This window comes from Microtus oregoni, unplaced genomic scaffold (assembly GCF_018167655.1).
Source record: "Microtus oregoni isolate MIOR12 unplaced genomic scaffold, Mior012 000033F_ref0000390, whole genome shotgun sequence".
NCBI classification, from domain to species: Eukaryota; Metazoa; Chordata; class Mammalia; order Rodentia; family Cricetidae; genus Microtus; species Microtus oregoni.
In genome coordinates, this window is record NW_024543092.1 from 16,782,848 (window position 1) to 16,808,618 (window position 25,771).

At 38.8% G+C, this 25,771-nt stretch overlaps 1 protein-coding gene across 4 annotated transcripts in view; it reads left to right on the forward strand.

The window, feature by feature from the left end:
- Tulp4 (TUB like protein 4) overlaps nucleotides 1-25,771 on the forward strand; it is a 164,383-nt gene that overhangs the window by 17,851 nt on the left and 120,761 nt on the right. For 2 of the 4 annotated variants that reach the window (XM_041679985.1, XM_041679987.1), the window contains exon 2: nucleotides 19,573-21,547. In XM_041679985.1, the coding sequence (XP_041535919.1) occupies nucleotides 21,296-21,547 (252 nt within the window). In that variant the 5' untranslated portion in view covers nucleotides 19,573-21,295. Of the gene's footprint in view, nucleotides 1-19,572; nucleotides 21,548-25,771 lie in introns of those variants that run through there. The other 2 variants (XM_041679986.1, XM_041679988.1) reach the window with 2 other exon arrangements.

The window sequence follows — 25,771 nt, forward strand, 5'->3', positions numbered from 1 at the left end:
TCAGGGGACTGGTAAGCTAAACAACATAGATGTTTTAAAGGTATCTTGTCTTCAAAATTTGAGTCTAAGGACATGCTACTTTGGAAAAGAGGTTCTACTTTTGTTCCCACAGAAGAGGAGAACCTGTGGATTCCTTCCAGGCTAATATGGTTTGATGGAACAAAACTTCCCCAAAAGGTCTCCATGAACCCTAAAAATCCTTCGCCCAACAAACAGCAGGAAGCAGTTTGGAGAAAACAACATCCAAATTCCCAAAATGATTGTTTATAAATGTTTGTTTTCATTAGAGGGAGTTGATTATAAGTGGTTAATAGTCACATCTCTTTCTAAAAAAAAAAAAAGCGGGAGGCAATATGATATGGAAATGAATACATTGGTTTGGATTTCAGTCTGTTGATACAAATTTAAGGTCAATTTTGTTACACTGTGTGTGTATATATAAATTTCTACTTTGTTTAAGATGTTTATACAGCTCTTTTTTTTTTTTTTTTTTTTTTTTTTGGATTTTCGAGACAGGGTTTCTCTGTGGCTTTGGAGCCTGTCCTGGAACTAGCTCTGTAGACCAGGCTGGTCTCGAACTCACAGAGATCCGCCTGCCTCTGCCTCCCGAGTGCTGGAATTAAAGGCTTGCGCCACCACCGCCCGGCTCAGCTCATTTTTTTTTTAAGTATTTATTTATTATGTATACAATATTCTGTCTGCCTATATTCCTGCAGGCCAGAAGAGGGCACCAGACCTCATTACAGATTCGTGAGCCACCACGTGGTTGCCCGGAATTGAACTCAGAACCTTTGGAAGAGCAAGCAATGCTCTTAACTGCTGAGCCACCTCTCCAGCCCCTACAGCTCATTTTTTATTTTTTGTTTTTTTGAGACAGAGTTTCTTTATAGCTTTGGAGCTCGTCCTGGAACTAGCTCTTGTAGATCAAACTGGCCTTTAACTCAGAGATATCTGCCTGCCTCTGCCTCCTGAATGCTGGAATTAAGGGCATATGCTACCACTGCCCAGCAATATACAACTCATTTTAAAATGGAATGTATAGTTAAGAGATACAGATGAATAGTCATATGTAATAATCAAACTTTTAATTATGTTAGGTTTTCTAGATATACAGAGATATATTTCGGTTAGATAGGTTATCTCCAACACTGCAAAGACCTATGGAATATGGCATTTAAAATGTTTTAAGAAATTAGACTTTTCTCAACATTGAGACATGTCTGCTTCTGGCAGCACCAACCTATTTCAAGGGGATGATGGACATCAAAGAGGCTCACTATGAGTTTGCTAGCCATTCGGCCAAGAAATTGTTCTTGCCTGGACTGATCGATGGTATTCTGTATAAACTGGACATGCAGGACCCATAGAAAAAAATGACTGCTGAACTTGCCAAAAGAAAGCGAGTCAGTCCTTAAGGGTTCATGAAAGAGTCTGCCAGGCATTCTTCAGGACACAGAAGAAAGTGACTGAGAAACTGAGTATAGGTGAAACAACCTCTCAAATTTTTTGCTTCATGGAAAAATCTGCCAGATACTATGGGCCTGTAGGCTGAGGATGGATGCCCCAATGTTACAGAAGAACTTTGGGTGACTGTCTAGACAGCAAGATGTCTCTGTCATTTCCAGAGTTTTGGAAGTTGCTTACAATGCACTTCCTGTTTACTTAGGTAATACTGCATCCTTCTGGGTTCTTTGATGAAGTTGAAGACAGATAGTTATAGTTTTCCTTAGTTATAATAAAAGATAAATTATTTCTGAAACTTTTGACTCACAAAGATAAATAATAGAATATTTTCTTTAATTTTTGCCTAATGCAAATGGACTAAATATTATAACTATAATTCTTGCTTGATAACTGTTTTGTATATGTAATTTTACTATGTTAAAGTTAAAACCTTTTTAATTAGACAGAAGGGGAGATGATGTGGATTGTCTTTCTTTATATGTGTTGCTTTTATTGGTTAATGTATAAAGCTGCTTGGGCCAATGGCTTAGCAGAGTAAAGCCAGGTGAGAAATCTGAACAGAGATAGAGTAGGCAGAGTCAGAGATGCCAGCCAGCTGCCAAGAAGACAAGACATGTAGAAAACGAGGTAATGCCACGGCCACGTGGAAATACATAGACTAATAGAAATGGGTTAATTTTATATGTAAGAAAGAAGAAAGCCTTAATTCTAGCACTTGGGAGGCAGAGGCTGGCAAATCTCTGAGTTTTGAGGCCAGCCTGGTGTACGTAGTAAGTTCTAGAAATCCAGAGTTACACAGTGAGATCCTGTCTCCAGAAAAACAGGCAGGGAGAGGGGAAGACTTAAGTTTGCTTTTTGTTTAACATTGTCTCCTTAATATAAAATAAATGTAAAATGAATAGCAAGTAAGTTATTAGCAAAAAACCCATAAAGCAAAACATGTACATTAAGGTGGTACGTAATAGAACCACATTTATTTTAGTGTGTATATTAGTGTGGTAAATTAAAAGAAAGTGGTCCCCATAGGGAGTTGCAGTATTAGGAGGTGTGGCTTGTTGGAGGAAGTATGTCACTGTGGGGATGGGTCTTGAAGTCCCTTTTGCTCACACTATGCCCAGAGTGGATGACAGTTCACTTCCTATTTTCTGCAGATCAAGATGTAGAACTGTCAGCTTCTTCTCCAGCACCATGTCTGCCTGCACACTGCCATGTTTTGCCATAATAATGGACTAAACCACTGAAACTAATCCAGCCCAATTAAATGTTTTTTTCTTTACAAGAGTTGTCTCTTCACAGCAATAGATATCCTAACTAAGACAACTAGCATCAGATGACAAATGCAACAATATAAATACTGCAACTACTTTTTCACCAAATTAATGAATTTCTGGAAAAACTTACACATGGTGTAGAAAGTGGCCGCTCCCATGGTAACCTAACAGTGCTCTTAGGGCAAAGAGGTTTAATAGAAGGCATCATTTTGTTACACATGTAAAGATATTTAACTTGGGAAAACACCTGACCCTTGCATTAAAAATTAAAAAGAAGCCATGAGTGGTAGCACATGCCTGTAATCCCAGCACTGGGGAGGTTGACACAGGACAGTCTTGAGTTCCAGCCCAGTTGAAGCCAATCTAGGATACATAATGAGATCCTGTTTCAAAACACCAGAGGGCTTCAGGGATGGCTCAGCAATTAAGCAGAGGACTTGAGGTTAGTTCCCAGCACTCACGTGGCAGTTTATCTTAACTCCATTCCAAGGGTTCAGTCCCTCTCTTCTGGCCTCTGGGCACTGCGCCCATGTGGTACATATGCATACATGCAACCAAAATGCTCATATACTTAAAAAGTAAAATATTTAAAAGTCAAAAATGAAAAATTAAACACATACCAAATATAGTGTGTGAAGCTAAAGTGAGAGAATTGCTTAAGCTCAGGAGTTTGAGACCAGTCTGGGCAACATAGTCAGGGCCTGTGTCAGAAACAATCAATAACCAATGAAACATTAAAACCAAAATTGCAATAAGATGAAAAACTAAGTAAAATACCACCATCACTGACCACAGAACAGAGCAAGTTGAAGAAATGAACAAATGTACCTGTTAAACAAAATTTTGAACTGCTTTATAAGATCAAATTTCTTGTTTGTTAAAATAGGTAGAATTAATTGAACACGTGTTTCAGTGGTCAGCTTCAGATCATTGTGATACATTGTCCTCATATTTAGCCAAATTTTGTGGTTTTGTTGATTGGGAAATACTTTTTCCAGTTCCTTTTTTTTTTGTTGCAGGTATCCAACTAATTTCTTGTTTATTAATATGATTTGACTTTGGGTTATAGTATAAGTCTAGATGCACAAACTTAAATTGAATATGTCTGAGAATGTTCAGCTGTTCTAATAACTCTTTCATAGCATTGTTTGAGCTCAGTGAAATTGTGCCAGAGTTTAATCATCAGGGTTACTTGATGTGGAAAATGTATTTCTTGGAAAATAACATGTAGATAAATCATGTTAAGTGATATTGTAAATGTGCAGAAAGAACTTGCTATCAGAAGTTCTCTTTTAAGTCAGGTTCTAAAATCCCGTCTGTGTTGGCAAGATGCTTCATTATGTGCAAACACTTGCTGCATAAGCTTTTTGACCGCAGCGTGCTCTCCGGAATCCATGTAGAGTGGTCAGATGTGATGGTGTGTATCTATAGCCCTAGCACTCCTACTCACTTGTGAACCAGTTACCCTGAGTATGAAGCAACAGCATCAAGAGAGACCTTGTCTCAGCAAGGTGAAAGAAGTCTCCAGAAGTTGTACCCTGACCTTCTTTCGCCATGTGTGAGCCTGTACTCATTCCCCTCTCTATAATAATAAAAAAGTTGTGCTAATTTGCAAACTTGAATTTTCCTATAGTGTATTCCTTAACTAGACATCACCAGTGCATTATTCTTCCTTGTCTAGTCACACACTTGGCTGACTTACGTTTTGTTCTTTTTGTTTGTTTTTTCTTTGAGACAGGGTCTCTATGCTCTGGGTGTTCTGAAGCTTGGATAACTGTAACCCAGGCTGGCCTCACATTCACTGCCTTCCATGCAGTGGGATTAAAAGTGTGAGTGACTTCTGAGGTTATGGAAAATGGGTGTTCATCTTTTGCTCCATTGTTTATACACATAGATACCTTGTATGAATTTGAGAGCTCTTGTCAGTTGGATTCAAAAGTTGGTTTGAACATTCTGTTTGGAACCCATATGCATTAAACAAGGGAAATAAAGTGTCATTCAATGATTACAAGATAGTTTATTTTTCATCCTGTCCTGAGATCAAATTTAGGTCTCACACATGCTAGGCAAATGCTGTACCAATGAGCTACATCATCAGCTCTAGTTATTGCATCTTTGAATCACTTTTGACTAAATATCAAAACAGTGTATAAGTGATGAGTCATAATGCTCCAACACTAGCTGAGAGTTCTGTAGTTGAAGTCAGTTCCAACTGTCTCCATGTGGACTTCAGGTCAGACCCTCAGAGTTTAGTTGTTTCACAGCATATGCCAGTTTTAAGTCTTGGAGAGCTGCCGTTCCTCTAAGTGACTATTGGCTGGCTGTAAATTTGGGGCTCCTTGCTGCTTTACCAGGCAGGATAAATGGAATCACTGAAAAAGCTGCTATCTATCACAGTTATGAGGTGTACACCTGGAAGGCCCCTCTGACATGCTCCTTGCCTCACAGAACTAACCTGCCTTCAAAGGACTCGGGGATATTTGTTATTGCTTTAAAGAATTCAGAAACCTTTCATGTCCCACAGAAGTGTTGAAAGAACCCATTGTTGGATGGGAGCACTACTGGTCAGTTGTTGGAGCCCTTTATTCCATGGGACCCTCTCCCCTGATGGTGTTCTGCATACATTCGGGTGCCTATACAGTGCCTTCTCTTAAGTAGAACGTCTTAAAATTTCTTCTGTCACCCCAGTATGGAGCTGGAGGGGATCCAGGGACTGAGGGGTCTTCATGTCTTCAGTGTGACCAGTTAAGTATATAAAACAGAAGGGAATATGAGGGCTGAATTTCGTATGGTGAGTTGTGACACATAGACTATATACAGTGCATTTGACACCTTGTAGTATATGAGACATTTTTCAGATCATCTTTACAGATGTTGTTTTCTTTGGTTTTTGTAGTATTTTTAAAAAATATTTTTTTCTTTATTCTTTTTTTTGTTTTTGAGTCAGGGCTTCTCTGTATAGTCTTGACTGTCCTGGAACTCGTTCTGTAGACAAGGCTGGCCTCGAACTCAGAGATCCACCTGCCTCTGCCTCCTGAATGCTGAGATGGGAGGTGTGAACCAAAACTTCCTGGTAGCCAGAATATACTTTAATCACCTGTGTGTTGTACATTTCATGAGTGCAATGTGGAGGTCAGAAGAGGCATTAGATCTCATGAATTAGAGTTAGACATTGTCAGCCACCATTTGGTACTAGGAACCAAATTTCGGTTCTCTTCTAGAACAGCTATTCTTAACTGCTGAGCCAGCTGTCCATCTCTGTGGGCTTTGTAGTATTCTTGATCCAGGACAGAGCAAATAGCTCTGGAGATGTGTGTGCCATGCCAGCAGACCAGTAGGTTGGCCAGAACTGTCTGATGTGGGGTTCCCCTCTGTATGCTGTAAATATCATTGGTTAATAAAGGAGCTTCTTTGGGCCTATAGCAGAGCTATAGGGGAACAGAGCTACGTGGGGAAACTAAACTGAATGCTGGAAGGAAGTAGGCGGAGTCAGGGAGAAGCCATGTAGCCCCACTGGAGGTAGACACAGGAAATTTTCCCGGTAAGCTACACAGTGTCGTGGCAATATGTAGACTAATGGGAATGGGTTAAATTAAGAGGTAAGAGTTAGCTAATAAGAAGCTAGAGCTGATGGGCCAAGCAGTGATTTAATTAATACAGTTTCTGTGTGATTATTTCAGGGCTAAGTGGCTGGAACAAACAAGCGGCCCCCTTCTACAACTGTCTTTAGTCTTTGCCCATCTTATTTTCTTGTCTCTCTTTTTAAAAACTTTTTTTTGTAAGTCTTCTTTTTTCTTTTCATGGAAAACAATTTTTTTCATACAATATATTGTGTGCCCCCACCCCGACTGATAACTTGACAGACCTACTTTGTGCTTATACTTCTCTCAGAGAAGAGTTGAGTTTGGTTAAAAGAGATGTGGGCATGGAGGTACATACCTGTAATCTTAGAAATTGGGAAACTAAGGCAGGAGGAGGATGAGTTTGAGGTCAGCCTGAGTTACATAGTGGGTTTTAGTGTAACCTGGGCTGTGCAGTGAGATCCTGTCTCAAACCAAAGCAACAGAAACCTCAAAAAGCAAAACACAAAGAAGTAGGAGGAAAGAAATTTCAGTGATAGCACACTTTGACTCAACTAAGATCTCAAATACGGTTTCTTCCTAAACTTTCTTCCTCAGCGGAAAATAAGAGCAAGATTATTTCTCTAAAATTAGATCTTACTTGCATACCCAGAGTTCCTCTTTGGTTCTTAGTTCATTGAAAGTCTTCAAATACTGTAATAGTATGAAGCTTTTGCATTTCACATCAAAGGTAGAATGGTAAGAATGGAGATGGATAGCTTTCTGGTTATGGACACTTGAGCCTTGCTATTTTGGTACTGGTCTCCTTTTGCTGTTTTTTGAGTTTAAGCATGAAAAATAGCAAAATATTATACTACATTTATGTTATCTTTTTCTTTGGTGGTGCTGGGGCAAGATCACATGGGCTCAAGTTAGCTGAGTATACACCCTGTCACTAAGCTGCATATGCTCAGCCCATTGCATGTTTATAAAATGGTATGAAATCTCCTCACTAGTGCAATTCTTAAGTATAGCATTCTCTTGAATGCCTTCCTCATGTTCATTTTTCATAATTACACTTAAGACCATGAATAGTTCTATGTTTTTAAAGTTTAAAACTAGTTATAACACAAGTATTTTTTGTCTTTATATTTTCTGTTGGTGGTTTGTTTCCCTCCCTCCTCAATCTTATAATGCCCTAGGCAGGCCTCAAACTCATGATTTTCTTGTTGCAATCTCCTGAATGCGATTACAGGTATATGTCACTAAGTTTGACATTTTATATAGTTTTATAATTATTTTTTGGAAAAAAATTTACTGTAGTAAAGAATACATAAAATATATTATTTTAACCATTATACTTATATAATTCAGTGGTATTATCTATTTTCACAGTACAAGGCAGCTGCAGTACCATGCAGCACTGTAATATTTTTAAAATTGAAACTGTACGCTGTTAATGTTTCCCAGACTCAAGCTATGCACCTCATGTGAGTGTCTTTCCATATGTATTTGTCATGTTGTGATTGACTTTTAAAACTTGCATAGTGTTCTCAGTGTTCATGTTCTACCATGTGCCAGAATTTTCTACCTTGTTAAGATTGTATAACTATTTATATATGTGCCATATTCTATTTACCCATTCATCTATTAGCAGGCGATCCTCAGAGTTTTTGAAGACAGGTATTGTCCATCAAGGAGATAAATCATAATATATTTAGAAGGTATGCTTGCCTTTATCTAAGTTGGTTTGTCAATATGTCACACCCAGTTGGAAAACCAAAGCACCTCTCATCCATGTAGAGTGATCAAAGGTAGGCTCCATTTCTCTTTGAGACAGTTACTATCCTAAGTGGGAAGGTAGGATTCCAGAATGCCCACAGTTGGGTTTCTGGTCCTCAGCCCATCTCTAGTAGTGGCTACTAAGGATTAGCCTGCTTTGCTAAAACAGGCTAGATTCATTTCCTAGTCACCTCATGGCTTAGCACTTCAGTTAACTGCAGTATTGCTCCCTTTCCTGTCTGTAGCATGAATAATAAAAACCCAGAAACAGGTATTGGGGTTCAAACTGAAGATCAGAAAAGCAAAGCAGTTAAGCTGCTAGAGAGCCCTACCTCTATGAAATCTTCAGACTGAAAGAAAGCGAGTTCCTGTCTCATCCCGCTTCATATTTCTCTGTAGTGCTGGGATTAAAGGCGTGCACCACCATCGCCAGGCCTCTGTGGCTAACTAGTGTGGCTGCGGGGATTAAAGGTGTTGGCCATCACTGCCTGGCTCGTATGACTGACTGCTGTGGCTGTTTTGTATTCAGATCTTCAGGCAAGCTTTATTTATTAAAATAGAAATGAAATACCACTACATTCCCCATTTTGTCTAAAATAAAAAGGCTATAACTAATATATACAATGAGCATAATAACTGTATGATATATAAAAGCAATAAATACATAAAAATGTTCAGTGTATTTGCATTTGACTAATTCATAGAAAATATTCCATTATCTCTCCTACGCTGGTGAGTCCAAAGTCTTGTGCGTAATTTACTTTTTATCATAACTTGCTTTCTTCTGGTAAACAGGAAAACTATAATTATCTAATCTTCCCTCAGAGATGCCAGAAGGAAATAATATTAACTGAGTAAGCAGCAAGTATGAACAAACAACTTCCAAAATATGTGAGAAGTGACAGAAACAGCTGGCTGCCTGGATAGTCACTTAAAACAAAGTTCCTCTGCAATGTTGGGGCATCCATCTTTGGCCTACAGGCCTAGCATGTCCAACAGACTTTTGTGTGAAACAGGATGTTCTGAAGGGTTGCCTCTCCTTGTCTTGACAATATTTGGCAGTCACTTTCTTTTATGTCCTGCTTGTCTAATGAGGACAGCATACTGTCAGCAGTCAAGGCAAGGGCATTTTCTTGCTCAGTGGCTTACTTTTGCACCAAAGAAAGTAAACTCTATGTGGACTTTCTTCAATGCTAATTATCTTCTCTGAAGTAAAATGTTGCTACCAGGAGCAGACATATCTCATTGTCATAAAAAAAAAAGAGCCTGTGTTATTATAACATCTTAAATGTCATATTTTGTAGATTTCTGAAGTGTTTGAAGATGACATGTCTATGTAAAATATATATTTGACCTTAAACATACCTAATGCGACTACAAGTTTGATCAGTTATAGGGGCTGGAGAGATGGCTCAGAGGTTAAGAGCATTGCCTGTTTTTCCAAAGGTCCTGAGTTCAATTCCCAGCAACCATATGGTGGCTCACAACCATCTGTAATAGTGTCTGGTGCCCTCTTCTGGCCTGTAGGTATGCACACAGGCAGAATATTGTATACATAATAAATAAATAAATATTTAAAAAAGATTGATCAGTTATAATAGGTGATTAATTGCTAACCTGCATTTCCTTATTATCCTAGACAGTTGGTAACAATTTTCAAGGACTAGAAAATTACATTATATTGTTAAATGAGTTATATATGTACATTACCTTGAACAAGAGTAGAAATTATGTACAATATGTTCTAAAAAAATTAATCTCAAATTTGTATCAATATACAAAATTTGTATACAATATACAAAAGTCCAATTCAATGTAAAACATTTAAAACCAGTAGTTGCCTTTTAAAAGTAGATTCAGCAATCTTCCTTTTTGTTTTATTTATATCCCCCTTTTATTTTTAAAACAAGAACTCTTGAATCTAATCTTCCTTTGTTCAACTTTCCTCCTGGCTGTAACCAATAAAAACTGGTAAACATACCCTCACCCCAAACAGTGACAAATATCTATAACCCATTGAATGACCAAAAACCACCCACCCCATCTCTTGGAAATGTGGACTTTGTATTCTTAAATTTACCTTCTGCTGTTGGGGTAGGGGGTGATGATATCTTTAGGGGATCCTGAGAAGAAAATTTTAGGTATTGTCAAGTACTGGGAGAGGTAGCTATATCATTTGTTGTCTAGTCTCTGTGTAATGGGAAGGTATAGGGCTTGTCTCACATCCTGGGTAGAGTAGTCTGTTAGGGTGGATCATCTCAGCTAGCCACCACGAAATTGTTCTGAGCAGTTTGTAGTCCAAAGCCAACCTTTAGGTGGTGTTTTTCAGCTTAGTGGTGCTACATAATCCTGGAGGAATCGTCACTGTGGGGCCCCATCCTTCTTATGGAGACTTCAAAGGTCACAGGCATGCTCACGGTCCACTGAAGAGAACTGATAGAGACTCAAACCTGAAATCATGTATAGGAAGGTAGATGAAACCTTTTTCTAGACTTAGCTAGTACTCTATATGATCATTGATATCAAGACAAAAATTTGATATATATTCAATATATATACATTTTGTAAACCTTATACCTTAGGAAAAATTGTTAAAGAGTCAATAAAACAAAAGGATTATGAGATTAGTAGCAATAAAGTAACCCTTAAATACTTGTTCTTCTTCTGTCCCATATCAGGCGACTTTTCTGACATGAGACACAGATTTTTAATTTCACTTTAATAACCATGCTTTGGTTTAGAGAAGGAGAGAGCCACACTCCAACTCTAAAGCCAACTGTAATATTTAACTTGACTGGGACTACAATAAGATCACTTGCATTAAATAGAATAATAGAAACAAAAGTTTGCGAAGATTTATGAAATTTTATCCTGTTGGAAATAATGATATACCCAAAGGCCAATTTACTCTTTTTCTTGAGACTTTTTTTTTTTCTGGATGATTTGTCCTTTTATTTCAGATGCCTCATTTGTCCAGTACTCTTCAGATTCCTTAGCTAGATTTCTTTTGGCAAGTTATATTTGATCAAATGAAAAGCATTTGTTAGTTTTATAGGTTAGTTTAGATTAAATGGCCATATTGTTTGAAGAACTATCATCTCTTCCAATTAAGAACTGTTTCTTGTTCAAATCGAATCTTTATCAATTTAGATGGTATCCACAACTTTTCTTTTTCTGTGGAAACAAAAGCAAAACCCCGTACCTGAATGTAACTCATGTCCTGGTTTCCATTCTGAGGTCAGTACATCTTTAAAGTATATGGCTGATTTAATTTTGTAGTTTTTTTTTTTTACTATCAAATGTAATGTCTCTACGCAGCTGTTGTTCCTTTCTCATTAGCATTTAGAAAATTCAAAGTTAATAAAGCATTATGCAGTTTATTTCTGGGGGTATTTATCATCCCTTTCTGTTTATTTAACATGCCCTTTATAGTTCAATTTGATCTTTCAATAACTGCCTGACCTGTATGATTGTGTAACATACCTGAAACAATCTTTATATTATAAGCAAAAAACTGTTTAATTTTCTTAGGGACATATGCTGGAACATTGTCTGTCTTTATTTGTACATGTATAGCCATGATGACCATAACTCCTAGCAAATATGTGATTACCAAATCAGCCTTTTTCAAATTCACAGCTGTTGCCCATTGGAAACCTGAATAAGTATCAATGGTGTTGTGTACTTCTTTTAGTTTTCCAGATTCTACAAAATGGAACACATTCATCTGCTAAATTTCTTTCCTTTTATTACCCTTTGGGTCACTTTCTGCAGGTAGTGGTGTTTGTTTGTATAAAGAACAAGTAGGACATTTCCTTATAATTTCCTTGTCTTGTTGCCACATGATGGAATAGTTTTTTTTTTTTAACCTTTTGTTATTGACATGATATCTTATATGGAATTCTGAGGCCTTCAGCACATTTCCAATCAATAATTGATTGATTTCTGCATTACCTGTGCTAGAGGACCTCAGAGACCAGCATGGGATCGAATGTGTGTTATGTATATGGAATGATTCCTTTTCCTGATTATATTTTGTACTTGAGTAAATAGGAAAGTCAAGTCTGTATCATCTAATATAAATTCAATGTCTTCAATATACAATTTAGGAAATGACTGAACCAGTTTTGGCATAGGGGTGTGTGAGAGGCCCCTTTTTCCCATGGCAAAGGATTGCCTTGAATGTTCCTTGTTGACCTGTATTCATTAGTCCAGTGCCTACCTTTGCCATATCCTTCCAGATAATTCCAGAAGAGAGGTGTGTTCTGAATGGATTATTCTTAGGAAAAAAATTGTTTTTAGGAATGCCTTGTCTACAATCCCTTTTCAGGTGACCTTGTTTTCCACAATTATAACATTCGACATTTTGATTATTTTCCTCTGTCCTCTGGAAATACCTCTGCTATCCGTGCATCATCATGGTCATGAGATTCAGTATTGATTGTATCTCAAATCCATTCCTCCAGACCTGCTTACCTTGCCTTTAATGGCCTAATTATCCCTTTTCATAGAGAATTTGCATTTTCAAAAGCCAGAGATTCACTGGACTGTGTTGGTACTGGCCTTTAATCCCAGCACTTGTGAGACAGAGGCAGGTGGATCTCTGTGAGGTCAAGGCCAGCCTGGTCTATAGAATGACTTCCAGGATAGTCTTCAAAGGTACAGAGAAACCCTGTCTCAAAAACTAACAAACAAAAAGCCCAGAGATTCAATAAATCTACCTAGCTTCTGAATTTGGTATCATTCTATTTACTGCAAAGTCAGTCTTGGTAAGAAATTAATGAAGGTTTCTTTTGGACCCTGTATGACTTTAGTAAATGACTCAATCTTTTTTCCTGCTTCTTTAATTATGTCCGAAGCCTTCAAAACTGTTGCATGGCATAAAGCCAGGATGTGACTCATATAGAGATTACCCTTCTACAGTAGCATAATTTCCTTCTCCAAGAATTTGATCTTGGGAGATTTCCAAACCTTTAGCTTTACTCTGCTGTTTAATAGTCTTAGCCTCTTTGAACCAACTGCTCCATTGTAATTGTGGACCAGGCTCAAAATCAGCTTTAACCAACTCTGTCCAGTCATTAGGGATAATTCTATTACAAACGTACCACAAGTTTAACATTTGCTCCACAAAAGGTGAATTCATGCCATGTGAGAATATTGCTTTTTTGAATCTTCTTAAATCTGACATTGGCACAGGATTCCATTCAGTTCTTACAGAGCCTCTATCACTTGTCAGTTCTGTAGGTTACTGGATATATTAAGGTTGGTTGGTTGAAAACTTAGGATGTACCTCTATTCTTATAATGTAATGCTGAAATTGGTTCTTTATTAAATTCCTCTCTCTGGATTTGAATGTGTCTGTGAGATTTGTTTTATTGAGGTTTTTTAAGGCCTGCATCTTAGCACTTAGATTAACCAACTTTTTCAGTGATAAGACAAAAATGACAAAGCTGATAATGTTTGCAATTGACATCCCTTCTAAATTAGAAAGCCTGTTGTTGAATCGTTCCATTTTCAAACTGTCTAATATATAATACAGAGACCCAAATACCTTTATTGTAATGGTGTTTCCCATTTTTTAATGTGGGGAAAAACTTTTAACTATTTTCTCCCTTTAAGAATTCCTGATTGTCTAACCAGGTCTACCAACGATGATGATGAAGATGAGCATCTTATTGCTGCTGCATAGAGCAATAAAAGCCTGTCTGGATCTCAAGGCAGCCACCTAGTTTGGCAACAGTCCGAGAAGGGGGTTCAGGGAGAACCCATCAGGAGATAAAAAAGAAAAACTTAGCCGGTAGGCCAGTGACTCCAGCCTCATGTAGCTTCAGCCTATAAATTCGTACCTCAAATGTTGAATGTCAAATGTAGCATGATCTCTACTAATGAAGCCTTTCATTATTTGAAAGTCTGGAGAATGTTGGCTTCAAACCTGAATTCCCCTAATCTTACCCAGTTTGCACAAGGCTGCTCACCCTCCTCAGTCACTGTCTGCTCTGCTGCTGTTTGTTCTCTGTCTGTCATCCTGGCCTCTCCACGATTGTCTGCTTATTTGGAGGCCTTTCTTATTTCTTTTGCACTGTAAGCCCATTCTATTGCTTATAGATCTAGATGTTGATGAAACATTACATGATCTTTTGAGAAAAGGTAATTATTATGAAGTTAAGATAGGATCAGGCTTAAAGCATTGTTTCTGTTAAATATGCTAATTCTAATCCATAACATTGAGTTTTTCCTAATCTAGGGAATATAATTGGATTTTTTTCTTTCCTTTAGATTCTCTCCAGTCTGAACCACCATTGTTTTTTAATGTGTTTGAGTGTTTACTCACATGTATGTATGTGTGTGTACCACATGTGTGCCTATGCCTACACAGGCCAGAAGAGAGTGTCGTTTAGCTTAAATTGCATACTTTTATGAGCTGTCATGTGGATGTTGGGAATTGTATCCAGGTCCTCTGCAAGAGCAGCCAGTGCTCTTAACTACTAACCATCTCTCCAGGCTCACCTGTAATTCTAACAGAAGTCTAACTTTTTCTCAGTAATTGGGGCTTTCTTGTCACTGGAGTTTCGTCACTAAACTTTCCTTGTTTTCACCCAGGTCTTTTAATTTATTGTTTTTGTTTTGCTGTTGTAAGTCTCCTTTAGGTCCTGCTGCATTGACTGCATTGCAGGACATACTTGCACCAAGATTCTCTCAACTTTGCCTGAAGTACCTGTTGATGATTATTTGAAACATTGATCTCTTCATATAAGTTTGTTTTGCCTGTTTTCTCACACTGTGTTGATGGTGCTTGGCTCAGGGCCTAGACTTCACTGACTTGTGCACTCCAGGCAGGGCTGGCTCAGTCTGGGCTCAGGGAACGTCTCATTGAGTGTGCTGTGGTTTCTCTTATCTCACTCTTCACTCTGGACTCTGTCATAACTTTTGTTAGACTCCTTAGTGTTTCTTCTACCTTTACCTGATGTGGGATGTTAGAGTTTACCACTAGAACCATGTCACTGCTCTAGAGGTGGTGGGGCCTGAGAGAATTGAGCCAATAAATGAGGCAGACAAAAATCTCATGCAATAGTCAGCTTTATTCAGAACCTCAGATGATTTATACTCTGAGTGTTAGGAAAGGTCACAGAGTAAAGTTCTCATGAGTTTAAGCTATATACAATCACAAGGAAAAGCTGCACATGGCAAAAACATATTTTTCCATAGAGGCATGTAAAGAAAAATTTAAACATTTAATTGATTAGCAATAGTGAGCAATAATGAGGTAAACTAAGGTAAACTCACTCCTATATGCTAAACCTTGGAAGAGCATGAAAATACATTCCTAGAACAGTTCTATGTTTTGAAGAAACTGAGGTCACAAGACTTGTCTTGTTTTCTGGGAGTGTTCTCAGAAGCACTCAGAATTCTCATGCAACTCAATTCCTGGACTGTGTTCTAACAGATCTGTTTCTCCATCCTCATCTTCTCCCTTGCTGAGCTCTCTCCTTTTTGTGGCTAGCTCAGCTCTATGACAAGTGACTCTTACGTTAATGCTTCTGGTATGTCCTTTTTGGAAGCTGTGATTCAAGTGTTCCTGGATAGTGCATACTTAACAGATTAGATGGAACATATTTCATAAGCCCTTTGAATCCCTAATCCCATTCTTGTCCCTGTCAGTTATTGCTTCTACTACCTGGGAATTATCCATAGTAATAGAACTAGTTGAGAGTTTATTTAGTGCTGAATATTACCCAGAGTATTGTCAAGAATTGAACTCTGAGTGGAACTTAGTGTTAGAACACTTAGCTTAGGTGTAGGTTCTTCTTACTGAACTATATAGTGGATTTACACATTCTCTTCCAAGGCACTCTCAAAGCAACAGACCTCTGTGGGCACTAGGCCCTTGCTTGACTTGAGATTTAGCATTTGAATCTCTGTCCCTACTCCCTAATGAGACAGCTTTCTGTGATGTGAGACTAGTCTTCATAACAGGCTGAGGCATTCGCTGGGTGGCTAGACAGATGGTTGGATATGTGGTTAATTTTCTTTTTATTCTTTTTTTTTTTGTTTTTTGTTTTTCCAGACAGGGTTTCTCTGTGGTTTTGGAGCCTGTCCTGGAACTAGCTCTTGTAGACTAGGGTGGTCTCGAACTCACAGAGATCCGCCTGCCTCTGCCTCCTAAATGCTGGGATTGAAGGCGTGCGCCACCACCGCCCGGCTGTGGTTAATTTTCTAAGTAACTGGTATAGGAGGTTCTTCTATGTGTTGCTTTCATTGGTTGAATAAAGGTACTGCCTTGGCCCTTTGATAGGGCAGCCCTCAGGTAGGCAGGGAAGACAGAACAGAATTCCGGGAGGAAGAGGAGCAGAGTCAGACAGACGCCATGCTTCTCCTGCCCAAGACAGACATTGGTTAAACTCATGCCAGTAAGCCACGACCTCAAGGTAACACATAGATTAATAGAAATGGGTTAATCAAGATGTGAGAGTTAGCCAATAATAGTCTAGAGCTAATGGGCCAGGCAATAATTTAATCAATACGATCTCTGTGTGATTATTTCAAGCATAAGCTAGCTGGGTGGCTGTGACAACAAGCAGCCCTCCAGCCTGGGTGTAAGCCAGTCGGGCAGTGGGATGCAGCCTGCCGCTCCATCTACAACAAGTAACTGGGGAGTCAACACCCACAATTTGTTAGTCAAGAAAATTGCATCACATATTTCTTATATATTCTACTTTTGTTTCCTTTTACTTACAAAGTTATAAGTTTGTTGTTGAGATTTGGCTTTGGTGTAGATTTTCATTAGATGGTTAGTATAACAATGATTGTAATTGGTAGCCAATTAGTGTAATATGAATATATTTGAAGAAAGTTTTTTGTTGTTGTTGGTTGATTGGTGTTTTGAGACAGAGATTCTCTGTGTAGTCCTTGCTGTCCTGGAACTTGTCACATAGACCAAGCTAACTCCAACTCACTTTCAACTTTTCTGCCCGAGCTTTTCAACTGAGATTCGCTTGCCTATGCCTCCCAAGAGCTGGGATTAAAGGTGTGTGACATCACTGCCCAATTCAAGTTACAATTTCTTAAATGTATTTATATACACACACACCAAATAGCTTTTATATATAATTGGTAAATATATGTGTGTGTATATATATATATACACACATATACATTTTGAAATACAGAAGTGAAATCCCCCATTAATAACTTTTTTTTTTTTGTCTTTTTGTTTTGCCTGTAATCTGAGCTCTTCAGAGGCTGAAGCAGGCAGAAGTTGAGTTCAAGGCTTTCCTGATCAGCTTGGGCTACATAGTAAGATTTTTGTCTTTTACTTAGATGCAGTTTTTCTCATCATTATGGTCATCTGGAATTTAGTACTTCACTAAAGGACATGCATCTTCTGAGTACTGACATGCCTAGTCCATTTTGTGTTTTACTTAAAACAAAACTGAGCATTTTTAGAGTGAAAAGTTCTTAGTTTTGGAGACTGAGTAGATTCTCTGTGTAGCCCAGGCTGTCCTGGAACTTTCTGTGTAGCTCAGGCTGGCCTTAAACCCACAGAGATCTGCCTGCCTCTGCTCCCGGGTGCAGGGATTAAAGGTGTGGGTCACCACTGTTGGAAGCCAGCTCATTTATTGGTCTTTGGCGAGTGCCTTCTAGCTGTGTCATAACAGAGCAAATTGCATCTTGTCACACAAGTGTGTGAGAGAGATCACATGACAAGAGAAAGCAAGAAGGGACCATGCTCACTCTTTTACAACCTCTACTCTTGTAAGAGTTCACTTACTAATGTGAGCTCTAACTCGTGTGTGAGACCAGCATTAATCCTCAGGTAATTCCACTAATTGGCACCTGATGGTCTGACCACCTTTCAGTGTGACACATTGAGAAACCAAGCTTCCAGCATATGAACCTCTTGGGGACAAATCATAGGAGTATAAAGTGATATAAAATAGAAAATTCATTCATTCATGTAGTAGTATTACCTTCAGCTGCATGGGAAAGGTCTTTGAGCTTTAGGGAGCTATATATCTTTAATACTATATGCTTATAGTATCTATAATGCTTTATAATCTATATAGCTATAATCTATAATACTAGATGCTTATGTTCTCAAAATTCTGATTATAATTTGAAAGCTCAATTTTTATTTTGGCCACAATTATTGCATAAGTAACAGGGCTCCCTTTGTTCGTGTTCAAGAAAATGTTCAGTAGACAAATGAATAAATAAATGCTCAGTTTGTCATTTACTCTTCAGTAGATCCGGTGTTTGTGGAAGCATGGTGAGCTCGGTTTGCCACTGCAGCTGTATATAAATACTTCCCTTGGGATTCTCATATACTCTGAACATCAGTAGAGGTGCTTTTATGCTTATTTGATAATCTAGAATGTGAAATAGTAAAAAGTTACAAACTTAAAGGGTCAGCATTTTGTTAAATATTTTTTTTGCTGCTGTTAGCAAAGGTCAGTATTTAATTAAATTATTGCCAGGTCTGGTGGCATATGCTTGTAATCTTGTTGATTTTTGGAAGCTAAAGTGGGAGGATCCTGAGTCCAAGGAACTAGCAAGACTCAGTCTCAAAAATAATTTTTTAAAATGCTGGTTTAAGTCTCTCGTGAAGATAATCTGGTTTAAAAAAATTCCATAGCCTTCTAGTGCAGTTGAAATTTCTCTGCTGAGTCTTGATAGACTTGACAGTTTGATCACTGTTGCTTTTGCAAATTGGTGCAAATGTTGAGGACAGCAGAAGATGATCTAGTGCAGTGGTTCTCAACCTGTGGGTCACAACCCCTCTGGGATTTTGATGGCCCTTTCACGGGGGTGGCTGAATACCATCTGCATATCAGATATTTACATTATGATTCATAACCATAGCAAAATTAAAGTTATGAACTAGCAATGAAAATAACTATGGTTGGGGGGTCACCAAAACATGAGGCACAGCATTAAAGGACTGTAGCATTAGGAAGGTTGAGAGCACTGTTCTAGGAATTTGTAGCAAGTAGAAAAGTTGAAGGCTGAAAAATCAGCTATGCCTTGCTCAGTGAGTGACTAACCATCAGAGACAAGAGCTTTTTAAAGGCCTTTGTTGCTTTGTGTTATTCTTTAATAACAAATATTCTTTAATAATGATGGAAAAAACCAAAAACCTACAAACTGATTCCACTAATTTTCCTGGGCTTTTTGAGTTTCATTTTTGAGAAAGCTTACATACACCAAGTTATCAATAGGGGAAAGACCCACACTGAGGGCCCAGAGTTTTAGAGAGGATAGTGCGGTGCTGTTGACAGGTTTAACATGATAGTGTGTGGCGGGTGACTCCTGTTGCTTGTCTTCTGAAGTTCATATCCATTTACTACTCAGATGCTAGCAGTCTCTACAAGTGGCTTCATCAGATAGTGGCAAATGTGAACCTACCCTTTAGTTTCGGCTCCAGCACTTATTTGTTACAACTTTTATTTGCTATTTTTAAAAATATGCATATCCATTTTGTCATTGTTGTTTTACAGATTGTGAGAGTCTAAGACCTTCAGACAATGAATAACCTGATGGCTCCTGAATTAACTGGGAAAACAAACACCCCAAGTGCCAGTTGAAGAGTGCGTCTGTGTATGGGAGAGCTTTCTCTACACATACACCTTCATAAGAGGGCAGGCTCATTCTGCACGTTGAGAGTTTTGCAACTGATGAACATTAATCTTAAGCATCAAATGGAACAACTTCATACTGCTGGGGTCTGGAGTCCCTGGAGGACAGTCCATCACTAATGGCAAATTTTCCCTATGGTGTTCATGGGCAAAGCAAGTTTTCAGAAGAAAAAAAAATCATACAGATTAAGCCTCAAGAATACCCCTCCAGTTTAAAGAAGGAATAGATTTTAAAACTCTGGATTGAAATTCAGTAGCTTTTACTGTGCTCGTGGCTCCAGTGAAGGGACGGATCTGAAAAGGAACAGTTTTCTTTGTGTCTTTAGCTAACTATTTGAAAATTTTTATTTATTATCTTTTTCTTTTCTGCATAATTAAGGTATTTTAAAATACTAATTGGAACTGTCAATTACAAAATAAGTATCAAGGAAAAACCTTTCTTGGTTGAGAGGTGTGTGAACAGGCTTGAATGTGAACAAGAAGGTGTCTTTTCAGCAAAGTGTAGAGCTGTTCTCAAGAGATGGTACAGCTTGGAGGACTCTGCTGCACACCTGGGTGGGTGGTTTAAAGACTTGCTTATGAGAGGAAGATGATTTAATGGACTTAATTCCAAGATTCTTTTTTCTTTCCACAAGATAGAAGAATACATGATCTTTAGGAACAAAAACGCAGAGAAACGAGTTAAAGGAAAAACAAACTCTTGTAGTCTCTTTGTCAGCAAGAAGTATGAGTAAGGAAAGCACTTGGTCCAGATTGAAGCTCTAGCCTCTTCCTCTGCTGAGGGAAGGGACTTTGCTCTAGTCCCTATGGCACTGAGGGATGCTCCAGTCAATGGGAGAGTCATTCCAGGGAGCCCCATGTTCCTAGGGACACAGAGCCAGTCTTTGAGACAGGAAACTTCTGGTTGTGAACATTGGGCAAAGTGTTTCTCTTCCTAAAATTTGGGCTGCTGTCTGCACACGAGCTCCGGCCTGATTTTGCACATTAGTGTGCCTTTTCCCTCATGTAACCTTTTTCAGCTAGACAACAGAAATTTGTGTAGTTTAGAAAGCGTGCCGGAGGGTGAGTTCAGAAGGAAGATGATCTTGTATGGTCATTGTCTGAATTTGAACTTTTGAATAGAAAATTTCAGCTAGAGGGATTCTTACCGCCTTAAGTTACTTGAAATCTGTGTGTTCACAACCTTTTATCTCTGGAATCACATTACACAAAACTGGAATCTCAGGCTGAGAATAACCAAACAGAGTAAAGACAAAGAGAACTTAGTTTCTGTCACCACACACTAACAGAGCTCTTTCTCCAGAGGATTGGCGTGTTTTTCCCAAGAACTTTGAAATGAAAATGGACCCCATGTGTTTTTAGGTATACCTTTCTTAGCAGACTGATGTTATCTTTTATAGAGGAATTTTTTTCACTATGCATTCGGTGGATTGTTATAAGATACTGACCTTAATTAGACTCTAGAGCAGTTGTAGCTAAAGGAGAAACAAAACCAAACCAAGTCCAGCCACAAAAATAAGCCAATGAAAGAACTTGGCTTGAAATTCTTAATACTTTTTAAGTGAAATAATTTATTGAAAAAAGTATGTATGCAGCAGTGGAACATGGGCCTGTGCTTTGCAGTGACTCCAACATCCTTTGCCTGTCCTGGAAAGGGCGTGTCCCCAAGAGCGAGAAGGAGAAGCCTGTATGCAGAAGGCGCTACTATGAAGAAGGATGGTTGGCCACAGGCAATGGGCGTGGTGTGGTAGGGGTGACTTTCACCTCTAGTCACTGTCGCAGAGACCGAAGTACTCCACAGAGGATCAACTTCAACCTGCGAGGCCACAACAGTGAGGTAAGATGTGGCTTTGTTTCGTTTTTTTCTGTGGTCACTTCTAGTGATCTTTTTGAGTCTCCTCCCTGACCCCAAACTTTATTTTAGCTTCTTAGACTTGGTGAAGTCTCTCTCCTATATGCCACCAAGAAAGATAGCTGCTAAGGTGGGCATTGTTCACAGAGTCCTGACCTTCCACAAGGAAGCCACTTGTCCCCTCCTTTTGTCCTTTCCTCCCCACTCCTGAGAGTTGCTGCTGCTTCTTCTGTGAGAGGTACAGTTGTTTGGGTTTCTGATTAGGGTGGAAGAATCAGACTAGATGATCATAACCAGCCTTTCAGGTTCCTAGTTTCCATGACAGAGAAGGGTGTATTCTATCTTGAGGCTCATTGTGAAAGGAACCACAGTGGTGCTGCTTCTACCTCAGTAACCAATTACACTAGCTAACACCCGCTTTGACAAGACTCATTTTTTCACATTGTACTGGTGTTTATGTGTTCTGTATAGTCTGGCCCTCTAAAACCCAAAAGTTTATTCTACTGTTTATTGAGGAATGCTTAAATGCTAACAACTGTATTTAAAAGAAGGCCATGCATGATTGATAGTTTCTTGCTGTTTATTTGTACAACACCATGATAATATGCTTTATTGTTCATTAGCCTATTTGAGTGTTACAAGAAATCTGTGAAAATTTCAGGTATCTTAAAATTTCATTAAATGGTTATGCAAAAGCAATAATATTTTGGGGCTATGCATCTTAATCTATCCAGATTGCTCTAACTAAATACCACAGATTTGGTAGTTTATGAACAGTGGAAACTTACTTCCCACATTTCTGGCGGTCGGCCTGAAATCTGGGTTGCCAACTTGCAGCGTTTGGTGGGGATAATGAGGGTATGTTCTTCTGACTTGTACACTGCAGATTCTTTCTTGTTGGAAAGAAGTCAAGAATCCTCTGGAATCTCCTATGAGAGTACCAGTCCCTTTCATGAGGGCTCTGCTCCCATGACTTAATAGCTGTATAAAGGCCTTCCCTTTAGGTTATATTTCAACTTAGGGATTTAGAGAGGAGCTCAGCATTCATACTGTAGCAATATAACTTAGAGTTTCACATGTAAACTCCCACCATATTAGCTATGGGTTATTCCAGCACCTGTTACAGGGACCTGCTGCTGTTTCTTCTCTGCCTTTATGTTCATCTCAGACCATTCTGGGTGTTGTAATAAAATAACTTATACTAGGTAGCTTATTGTAGCACAAATAATAAAAACCCAGAGACAGATACTGGGGTTCAAACTGAAGATCAGAAAAGCAAAGCAGTTAAGCTGCTAGAGAGCCCTTACCTCTATGAAATCTTCAGACTGAAAAGAGAGCAAGTTCCTGTCTCATCTTGGTGTAGTATCCATCAGGACTTTTAGGCGGTGCTTCTGTGTCAGTAAGGCGTGTCCCCACTGAAGGGTAACCCGTGTTTCTCATTATATACTTCTTTTACTCAGTGTAGTAGATTCAATCCCTTCATCCCTATTGTGTACATTGTTCGTCCTCCCTCCCTCCCTCCCTTCGTTAAAATTGCACTGAGAAGCAACCTGGCTTTACAACTGAAAATTTCAATAGTGGAATGTAAAATGGTATAACCACTCTGGAAAACTTATTTGGCAATTTCTATTCTTACGTGCCAACACTATAACTCAGAAATTCTACTTTCTGTGTGCATAGCTCTACCAAAAGATATACACTATACATGAATGTTCACAGTTATGATTCTAACAGCCAAAAACCGGAAGAAACCCAAATGCTCATCAACAGAATGGACACATTCTGTATCTTACGTCAATGGGAAACCAATAGTTTTTACAAACAGCAGTTTGTAAAACCAACAGTCTAGTGCCAGGCGATGGTGGCTCACACCTTTAATCCCAGCACTCAGGAGGCAGAGGCAGGCGGATCTCTGTGAGTTCAAGGCCAGCCTGGTCCACAAGAGCTAGTTCCAGGACAGGCTCCAAAGCAACAGTGAAACCCTGTCTTGAAATCTAAGGGCTCCTACATTTCTGTCTCCTGTCTTCTCCCTCTGCTTCCAGATTGTATTGTCTAATTTGATGTATGAGATTTAAGATTGAGCTTCAGTAGTATCAAGTCATAGTCACTGCAGTATAATTGATGTGGGATTCCCCTCTATATGCTATGAATATGTTTTATTACCTTTGGTTAATAAAGAAGCTGCTTCAGCCTATAGCAGGGCAGAATATAACCAGGCTGGAAGAGGTATATATAGAGTAGGTAGATTCAGAGAGATACCATGTAGCCACTGAAAAAGAAGGACCTGAAACCACAGATTAATAAAAATCCCTCAAATTAAGATGTAAGAGTTTGTTAATAAAAAGTCCGAGCTAATAGGCCTAGCAGTGTTGTAGTTATTACAGTTTCTGTGTGATTATTAGGGTCTGAGTGGTCGGGAAATGAAAGAGCAGTCTCCTACATATAACTCCTTTCCCACTGGCCCCTCTACCTTCAGACCAGTCCCTGGTACCTCCATTTCAGTAGACGTGAAGAGTCAGCAGTCAAGGTTCTCTGATATCCATGAGGATTTCTGGTCCCAAATTCAATTATTACAGCAAGATTTCCCTCTGTATCCGGCTTCCATATCATAAACGCTGTTTTCTCCATGTTCCTTTACCACTACATCTAGTCAAGCCTCTTTACAGCTCTTTTCCCTAAACATTTTCACCTAGCTTTTCTGGAGATTGTACTTAACAGTACATACTTAGTTTCCCCAAGAGTTACTAAAATATTACAGAAATTATTTCTAAAGTACTTTTTCCCCTCTAAAAACCACTGCATGGCATGCATCACAATTCTAGAAAAAAAAAACAACAGAAATGTCTGGATTATGAGAAGGACTTTTTAAATTCAGTTTTATGGCTCTGTCATGCTCTGTGGTGAAGACTCAGAGCCAGACTCCAGATCTATACCTTAGGGCACAAGCTTTCTTAAATCCATAAGCGTTGAAAACACTTTTTAAAACTCATTAAGTTAACATACAAAGTAATGGGTTTTATTGTGGCATTGAATACTTTGATTTATAAGCATTTTGCAGAATTTAACATTTAGTAATATATACATGAATTCTACTGAGAAAATTCATTCTGTGTTAAAGCCAGCAAAGCCCACAAAGCTTTTGTTTCTCACACAGATTCTCCATAGATAGTCTATTTGTGGTTAGCGAGGAGGATAGTACAAGTATAGTGATTAGTGCTTCTTTCCACTGCTGTTCTCTTTTGGTTCAGAGAGCAAATGCACTTACTACGCAACTGATGAGCTGTGCGTCCCTGGGACCCTGTGGCACTGCTCCTCCATGCACATTTATGATAATGTATTTTAAAACATTGCCACAGTTAACTTCAGAAGTGTGTGGTAGCTGTTGTACTGAGTACTGTAGAAAGTTGGAGGATGCCATGCTTTGGACCCATGTCATCAGAGGTTTCTGGGCAAGGCAGAGAACAAGCTATCCCTTGAGCTCATTTTGATTGATTAACCATTTGAAGGTCTGTGCTGAGCTGGATCCTGCTGGTCTTTGGCTGTACAGTGATGAAACAAGAACTCTGCCAGCCTAGATGACAATCACAATGGCTACCATTCAGGTGGCTATACTGTTGCTGTTGCTGATGACAGTTTCATCTATACTCCATAAGTTCTTCATGTTCATTATTTTTTAGCCACTGAACAACTCTCTACAACTTGGTATTAACTTTGCTATAATGTCAAAGGAATTGCAGCTCAGAGAGGAGATCTTCCTTAAGACTACAAGGCTAGATGACGGCAGACTTGGGATTCGAATTTACTTCTGTATTCCTTCCATATGACATTGTTTCCAGAAGGTGAACTGAAGAGGCGCCGTGGCGAGCAGACAGACAGTGAATGGTTGTGAGGGGTTGTTCCCTGTGCCTGTGACAGTGAAGTGCTGGAGATTAGGAGAAGGCAGGGCTGGTCAAGTGGGGCCAGACATAGTCATAAAAAGCAGTAGTAGAGTTGTTTGTGGGTGGAATAAAGCAGCATTTTTGTATACCCAAACACCATTAAAATATCATTTTCAGAGAAAAAAATGTTAAGAAAGCAAATGTGAATATAGAAATCAGTATTCTGTTCAGTGCTTTTATCTTTACTGTGACTCCATCCTGTATGTGGTTCACTTGTTCTAACTTTGTCCCTGGAGCGCTCCACCTGGGAATCATTTGTGCTACTACATCT